At 39.7% G+C, this 9,147-nt stretch overlaps 1 protein-coding gene across 3 annotated transcripts in view; it reads left to right on the top strand.

Moving 5' to 3' along the window:
• Positions 1–70: 70 nt before the first annotated feature.
• The window catches only part of jam2a (junctional adhesion molecule 2a), a 15,227-nt gene continuing 6,150 nt past the window's right edge, over positions 71–9,147 (top strand). For 2 of the 3 annotated variants that reach the window (XR_012393605.1, XM_073928585.1), the window contains exons 1-5: positions 71–220; positions 7,168–7,233; positions 7,311–7,427; positions 8,439–8,588; positions 8,661–8,845. Coding sequence is in view for 2 of the 3 variants with exons in the window: in XM_073928585.1 (XP_073784686.1) it covers positions 184–220; positions 7,168–7,233; positions 7,311–7,427; positions 8,439–8,588; positions 8,661–8,845 (555 nt within the window). In the remaining variant the exon portion in view is untranslated. 3 annotated transcript variants of the gene reach the window in all.

Below are 9,147 nucleotides of genomic sequence, written 5' to 3' on the forward strand. Positions count from 1 at the left end.
GTTGTTCCCGCCCTCTCAGTCTCTACACACACACACACGCGCAGGACCCGCGCGCTCTCGCTCCTCCAGCACAGCTCAGTCAGTGAGAGTTTGACCATCAGCGGTTTTCTGCACTCCAGCGCTTTTCCCCCTCCAGCTCTCGTTTTCTCGGATTCTCCTGAAAGTTCGTCCACTGTGGAGAAAATGCTGGTGTGCGTGTCTCTGCTGATATTAATTCACAGTAAGTGCTTTTGTTCCATGTGATCTCCTTAAAGTCTCATTATCTCCTTCAGCGAAGCAGATTAGCCGCTCTCAGTAATGCTTTTGTTTCTGTCAGATGCCATATATATATAGTGTGTGTGTGTGTGTGTGTGTGTGTGTGTGTGTGTGTAATGAAGCAGAGTTTGTTTATCTGCTCCTCAGGTGTTCATTCACCTGCACACACACACACACACTCTGTAAAGCCTGACCCCAGAGCAGCAGAAAGCGCGGTGTGTGTGTGTGTGTGTGTGTGTGCTCATCATGTTATTCAACATTACTCTGGTAAACAGCATGTAAACTCCGGGAGAATATGCTAATCTCATTAAAGCTAATCTGCATTATCAGCACAGCGCTTTGTTCTTCTCAGGGCTTTAGTTATAATCTGGCGAGAAATCCCTCAACATCACTGTGTTAATAATGTGAACAGTGACTTTAGTTTTGAGTTATTAGTTAGATTTAATTCGGGTAATTAAAATATTCATATATAATAAATGAATATTCATATCTAATTATCTTATTAATATGGTCAAAATAGTAGCTCATTTTGCATAAAATATTTTGGTGCAATTTTTAAGAATGCTGTGTTGTTGTCGTAACCCAGTGTTGGGTCAATCTTTTTCAATTGAATTTAAATGACACTTTACATTTTAACCCATTGAGTTGGGGTTGTCCATTTTTGGACTTTTTGTTGGCTTACAATAACTCATTAATTAGATTAGATATATTTATTAGATTCACTTGTATTTAAGTCAAATATGGACAAAACTCAGCTGCTGGGTTAATAATGTTTAAATATATGTTTTTGATTAATGCAGCAGTCTGGTTTGCTTATATTTTATGCAAATATTGGTGCAATTTTTAATTTTTATATGTATGGCTTTGATATATTTGCACTTTAATGACATTAAAGTTCTATAAGTTTCTGTAATAAGAGTTTTTTCATTAACATGAAGTTTAGGAAACTTAAAACCTGAGAATATTAATAATAAATACTGTGTTTAAAAACTCCTCAAAAATCCTGTTTAGTTTCAAAGCAAATTTGGGTCAAATATGCACAAAATAAAAAAAAATATATAGTCTTTGTTCATAATTTTGGGGAATTTACATTTATTTGTATTAATTTATGGCTTGGATATAATTGCAAATTAACAACATTAAAAGTTCTGTAAATTTCTTTAATTAACTTTTATATTAATTTACTGTAAATTGTGAGGTTTAGGAAACTCGTACATCATATATCTGAAAATGAAATATCTGAATAATAATAATAATAAACAACTATGTATTTGCATTTATATGTTGACTATATTTGCAAATGAATAATATTAATAAATTCAGTAAATGTCTGTAATAATATTTGTAGAGTTGCATCATGGGGCCAAAAAGCAAACATCATTGACAGCCGTGAGCCAAAGTAAATATAAATATAGCAAACTCTTTTACATTAAAGTTGCCATGGGTGATTTCCTAATTAATTTCATAATATTAAAAATAAATTGAAAACTTTACTTTGAATCGCATTAACTAATGCAGAATATCTTTTTAAAATGATTACTTATTGCAATAAAAACATAAACAGTCAGATTTGTAACGCAGTGAAGTTCAATGCTGACCACGCTAGTCAAGCAGAATCTATGTGTCGTGTGTACATTTTAAACACAATCTGATTGATTTACAGCATTTAAATTACACGTTTAATTCCAGATAGCTTTTTTTGTAGCTTAATAATAAAACAAACAAATAAAAGGTTATATTACATTTGAAATGACAATCTAAACACTCTCAGATGGGATGGGGTGCCAAGTCAAAGGTTATGAGCCAACATTGAGCTCCAGTTTGGGCAGATCATCTGAAAGTAAACCCCAGCAGCAGCACACTGTGGTATTTCTGTGATTAACCCTGGTATTTGTGAGGGAATGTCCTGGTGCTGCTCCAGGAGACCACATGCAGAGAGTTCTGGAGATGGGTTTGGGTTTGGGTGGTCATCTTCACATTCTGTGCATCTGTTGATTCTGGCTGCGCTTTAATAACGCGGTCCATTCTGCACAAACACACCGAGCTCCATCAGATCCCAGACACACTTGTGATGAAGTGACGTGTGTGTGTGTGTGTGTGTGTGTGTGTGTGGGGTGTGTCTGTACCAGCTGTTCCAGGCAGAGTTTCACACACACTCATACACACACACACACACACACACACACACACACAGAGGGTCTTTGTTCTTTGGGTCTCTTGTGCTCCACAAACTTAAAAACACACACTGATCAACACAACAGCGAGATCAACTTAACTTATTCACACTGTTGTCAAGTTTACATGATGTCCAAATAATCCAAAGTGATTTCAGCACATCTCTAATCATGATAGTGTTAATAACTCATCTCTAATAACTGATTTATTTTATATTTGTCATGATGACAGTAAATAATATTAGACTAGATATTCTTCAAGACACTAGTGTTCAGCTTAAAGAGACATGTAAAGGCTTCACTAGGGTAATCAGGTTAAAGTTAGGGTAATTGGGCAAGTCATTGTAAGGCATATATTGTGCAGCACTAGTGGAGAATCGTCTGCTGGGGTTGTTGTTGATGTTTGCTGGCGTCAGTCTCTGGAAGGCAAAGATGAGTGCAGATGTGTGTGTGTGTGTGTGTGTGTGTGTGTGTTTGCTGACTCAGGACATCAGCCCTGACAGGTGTGTATGTGTGTCAGAGTGTGCATGTGTGCCTGCATGTCAGTGTGTGTGTGTGTGTTTGAGTGTACCTTGTATTCCTCACATTGTGGGCACCAAATGTCCCCACATGTATAGCAATACCAGTACATTTTTGACCTTGTGTGTTCATTTGTTTAGGAAAGACTCGTGAATCAGATGAAAATGTATAAATGCACAAGTGTGTGTGTGTGTGTGTGTGTGTGTGTGTGTGTGTGTGTGTGTGTGTGTGTGTGTGTGTGTGTGTGTGTGTGTGTGTGTGTGTGTGTGTGTGTGTGTGTGTGTGTGTGTGTGTGTGTGTGTGTGTGTGTGTATGTATGAGAAAGAGTGTCCGTGTAAGTGTGAGATGGTGTATGAGTTTGTCAGTGTGTATGAGTGCCATTATGTGTGCGTATGTTTGTGTGAGTGTGTGTGTGTGTATCTGATCTTAATGTATGCTCAGTGAGTGCATGTGTGAGCTGCATGTCAGTGTTTGTGTTTATGAGTGTAAATGCGTGTATCTTCTTGTGTGTGTACATGAGTGTATGTGTGTGTGTGAGTTTTGTAATTGAGTGTTGAAGTGTGTTGAGTGTATATGAGTGTAAGTGTGTGTATCTCAGATGTGTGTATATATTTGTTTTTATTAGTGTGTAAGAGTTTGTATAATTGACTACTAATTATTGTGTGTGTGTGTGTGTGTGTGTGTGTGTGTGTGTGTGTGTGTGTGTGTGTGTGTGTGTGTGTGTGTGTGTGWGTGTGTGTGAGTGTGTGTGAGTGTGTGTGTGTGTGTGTGTGTACACATGAGTGTATATGTGTATGGTATCTGGTGTGTGTATGCATTATATATATATATGTGTGTGTGTGTGCATAAGTGTGTGTATATGAGTTTTTTTTAGTGTGTTTGTGTAATTGAGTACTGATTAGTGTGTGTGTGTCAGACTGAAACAGTGTGTCCATCAGTGTGGATTCCTCCTCAAACACTGCATGATAAACTGCAGGTACAAGGTCGAGTTCAGCAACACACACCTGATAACACACTCCTGCTAGAAATCTGCGTTCACAGAAAGAATCTTCATTTCTCCACCGCCACGTCGATCCAAACATGAAGCAGTGTGTGTGTTAAAGAGCAGCAGGAACACTCGTCTAAACGTCTCCTTCTTTATCTTAAGAGTTCAGAAGTTGCTGCAGACTTTAATTTCAGTATGGAGACATATTTATAACTGAATATTGAGTAAGGGGGCGGGGTTTTATGTCTGAGCTCCACCTCTCGCTGTTTATTCTGAACAAACTAGTGGTTGAAGGGGCGTGGCTAGGCATACATTTAACCCAATCAGAGAAGGACTGTCATTCTGCAGATGGGCAGATTTGGTTTAAAGATTAACAAACTAATTTATTCATTTATTTAATTATTAATTATTTTATTGATTAATTTGCATAGATTAATTGTTCACTTTAATTTTTTTGTGTTGGCAAAATAAACTATTATAAATATTGATCTCAGGAAGACTTTAATTAAAAAATTAGGCATTTAATATAAAAAAACAAGTACTATTGGAAAATAAAACTTAAATAATATAGTGCATATAACCTAACTATTGGTTTGAGGGGCGTGGCTAAGCATATTTCACCCAATCAGAGAAGGATTCCAGAGTGATTTTGATTAAAGGTGACCAAAACATTTATTCAGATCATTATTTTTTTTAAGACTAACCATTTGTGGAGCAGCATGGTGGATCACTGCTGCCTCACAGCAAGAAGGTCGCTAGTTTGAGTCTCGGCTGGGTCAGTTGGTGTTTCTGTGTGGAGTTTGCATGTTCTCCCCATGTTGGCGTGGGTTTCCTCTGGGTGCTCCGGTTTCCCCCACAGTTCAAAGACGTGATGTAGGGGAACTGATCAACTAAACTGGCCGTAGTGAATGAGTGTGTGTGTAAATGAGTGTGTTTCCCAGTACTGGGTTGCAGCTGGAAGGGCATCCGCCGTGTAAAACTTATGCTGGAATAGTTAGTGGTTCATTCCGCTGTGGTGACCCCTGTTTAATTGAGGGACTAAGCTATGAAAATGAATGAAAGGTTTTTTAGATGATGTAATTTGATGTTAAAAGTGGAAATGCGCGACTTTACGTCCTATTAAACATCCTATTTAATACATTTACAAATATAAACTTTGACACTGGGAGGGTAGAATGTAAATGTCCTTGTAAAATGGCTTTAATAGTATTTGTGAATTTGTAAATATTCATTGCAGCACCAAAAGTGTATTGAGGTGATGTTCAAGTATTGCACAGTGAGTCGGTATATTGATTATTGGGACAGGTGTATTTGCATATCTTGCAATGTGACTATTGCGTATGCGCACACTGTGATATCGATGCTGAAACTATTCATATTGTGGAACCCTAGAAAGAGTCTTAAAAGGTCTTAAAGGGTATTTAATTCCCTGCTTCCACTATATACTGTATAATAAGCCGATCTGTAATGACTGATAGAGTCTGAACTGCTTTCATCACAACACAATAGGCGTGTGCTCTGATCAGTGCCATGAACTGCATCTCCTGCGGGTCGCGCTCTTCATTGCGCTACACTCAAAACACAATCAGAGACAGGAAGGCCAACAATGAATGTCATGCTATTCAGGAAGGGAAACACCTGCTTCCTCTTCCTGTGCGTTAAATAGAGCCAGCTTTAGCCACAAACACACAGAAGCTGGAGAGTATTTGCTACAGGAGACGCTGATAATGCAGTGCTCTATGTTTAGACGTCTGTATAGGGGTGGTTGATCCCACTGGGAGTCTTCAGACACAATAACACATCAGGCTCTTTAGAAATACAAGCCTCAGAATACCATATATTAAACAGGCTTACACCATTTAAAAGAGAAAATATCTGTATAGCAAACACTGGCTTCATGTCAACGTGTACAAGGAAGATGTGTCTCTGAAACGCAACAAAATTGGGATTTACTTCAAAACTGCGGCCTCTAATATATTTCTAATATATATAAAATGTATCTTAATAATGCATTTCAGATTCATAAAACTGTAGACAGCGCCCTCTAGTGGATTTGCCATGTGAAACGTGCAACAAAATGTATTGTCAGTAACATATTTCAGATTCACAAAATGGTGACAGCGCCCTCTGCTGGATTTGTTGTCTATAAAGTACAACAATACGCTCCCTAAGTTACGTATTACAGAATTACTCAAAAGTAAACAGCGCCCTCTAGTGGATTTGTTGTCTATATTGTACAACAAAACGTTTCCTAAGTTACGTATTACAGACTTACACAAAAGTAAACAGCGCCCTCTAGTGGATTTCTGTCCATATTGTATAACAAAACGTTCCCTAAGTATTACAGACTTACAAAAAAGTAGACAGCGCCCTCTAGTGGATATCTGAAACGTACAACAAAACGTTCCCTAAGTTACATATTACAGACTTACACAAAAGTAAACAGCGCCCTCTAGTGGATTTCTGTCCATATTGTATAACAAAACGTTCCCTAGGTTTTACAGACTTACAAAAAAGTAGACAGCGCCCTCTAGAGGATTTCTTATCTGAAACGTACAACAAAACGTTCCCTAAGTTACGTATTACAGACTTACACAAAAGTAAACAGCGCCCTCTAGTGGATATCTGAAACGTACAACAAAACGTTCCCTAAGTTACGTATTACAGACGTACACAAAAGTAAACAGCGCCCTCTAGTGGATTTTTGTCCATATTGTGCAAACAAAATGTTCCCTAAGTATTACAGACTTTCCCTAAGTTACGTATTTCAGACTTACACAAAAGTAGACAGCGCCCTTTAGTGGATTTCGTATCTGAAACGTACAACAAAACGTTCCCTAAGTTACGTATTACAGACTTACACAAAAGTTGATAGCGCCCTCTGCTGGATTTGTTGTCTGAAACATACAACAAAACATTCCCTAAGTTACTTATTACAGACTTACAAAACAGTAGACAGCGCCCTCTCTGGGGTTTGTTTTTTGAAATTACGAAGAAAAAAATCAAAGATAGTGTTATCAAGAGTTTTAGAAAGAGGAAAAAATTGTAAAAGACTTATAACGGCAGCCAGAAGACACAACGTGTTGTAACGTAACATTCGTTTTTCTGTAATTTGCTGCAACGATACAGCTTTTATAAACGTACACACATTTCTATTATTACAGTTGCTGATGACCGTTAAACACATCACAACCGTCCATCTGTGTGCATTCATCCTCATGATGTGTGTTTCAGGCGTCCCTGTGTCTCCCGTCACCGTCAGCAGTCGCAATCCTAAAGTGGAGGTGCACGAGTTCTCAGGTGAGTTTGAGTCAGTTTTCCATGCAGACGTCAGTCATACCTGCAGGATGAGCTCTAAAATCTGTCTCTGTCCACAGACGCAGAGCTCTCCTGCGAGTTCAAGACTGAGAAAGACACCAACCCTCGCATCGAGTGGAAGAGGAAAGACAAGGAAAAAGACGTGTCCTTCGTCTACTATGGAGAACGATTCGTAGGTAACTGATAAAACACTTCATTGCTTAAGACATGGGGTATGTTGAGGACAGGCTCGCTGTTACTCTAATGAAGTGACCACTTGTAGCATGTGAATAGCATAGCAACACCCTAGCAACCTCATTCCTACACTCTCAACACCCTAGCAACCACATTTCACTGGCAATAACACCCTAGCAATCACATTCCAAACACTCATAACCCTTAGCAACCACATTCCAATGTCAATAACACCCTAGCAACCACATTCCAACACCCTTTAACACCTTAGCAACTGCATTCCAACATATAACAGCCTAGCAACGTCAATTCAAACAGTCATATTACCCTAGCAACCACATTTCAATGTCAACCACACCCTAGCAACCACATTTCAAACACTCATAACCCTTGGCAACCCCATTGCAATGTCAATAACCCCTTTAGCAACCACATTCCAACACCCATTAACACCCTAGCAACTGCATTCCAACACATAACAGCCTAGCAACGTCAATTCAAACAGTCGTATCACCCTAGCAACCTCATTTTAATGTTAATAACACTCTAGCAACCACATTCCAAACACTTAGAACCCATAGCAACCATATTTTTAATGTCAATAACACCCTAGCAACTGCATTCCAACACATAACAGCTTAAAAATGTCATTTCAAACAGTCAAAACACCCTAGCAACCACATTTCAATGTTAATAACGCCATAACAACTACATTTCAACACCCATTAACACCCTAGCAACTGCATTCCAACACATAACAACCAAGCAATGTCATTTCAAACAGTCATATCCCCCTAGCTACCACATTTCAATGTCAATAACGCCCGTGCAACCACATTCCAACCACCCATAACCCTTAGCAACCACATACCAATGTCAATAATACCCTAGCAACCACATTCCAACAGCCTTTAACACACTAGAACTTACTTAGTCGCCAGACTGCTCACTTCCTGTAGGGTTGTCATGGCAATAGTCTCTCACACACACTTCTGAATGTGCTGTGTGTTCAGGGCCGTTCCAGGATCGCGCAGATATTGAAGGAGCGACAGTGCGGCTACGCAGGGTCACTCAGGCGGACGCAGGCGAATATCGTTGTGAGGTCAGCGCTCCGAGTGACTCCATCTCACTGGGAGAAACCAACGTCACGCTGAGAGTGCTGGGTAACACTCGTCGTCATCCGTCATGCAGAGTAACGGTGTTGTGCGCCTGTGTTTGACCTGTTTCTGCTGTAGTTCCTCCTCAGACTCCCTCATGTGACGTGCCCAGCTCTGCTCTGACGGGCTCTCAGGTGGAGCTGCGCTGTAGAGACCGACACAGCATCCCACCTGCCGTCTACACCTGGTACAAAGACAACCGCGCACTGCCCATCCGCCATCCCAACGCCACCTACACCGTCAATGAGTTCACCGGTGTACTGGTCAGTAGAGGAAACAAATAACACTCATAACACCCTAGCGACCACATTCCAACACTCATATCACCCTCACAATAACAGTCCAAACACTCATAACACTATAGCAACTAAAGTCCTAATCTCAGAACACCCAATCAACCAGATTCCACAGTCTCATTACAACCCAGGAACTGTATGTCAACACTGTATGTATCACCCTAACTACCACATTCCAAACACTCATAACATCATAGCAACCACAGTCCTATGCTTAAAGCACCCTAGCAACCACAACCCAAAAACTCATAACAACTTAACAACCGTCT

The sequence above is a fragment of the Danio rerio genome, chromosome 1 (genome assembly GCF_049306965.1).
Source record: "Danio rerio strain Tuebingen ecotype United States chromosome 1, GRCz12tu, whole genome shotgun sequence".
Lineage (NCBI taxonomy): Eukaryota > Metazoa > Chordata > Actinopteri > Cypriniformes > Danionidae > Danio > Danio rerio.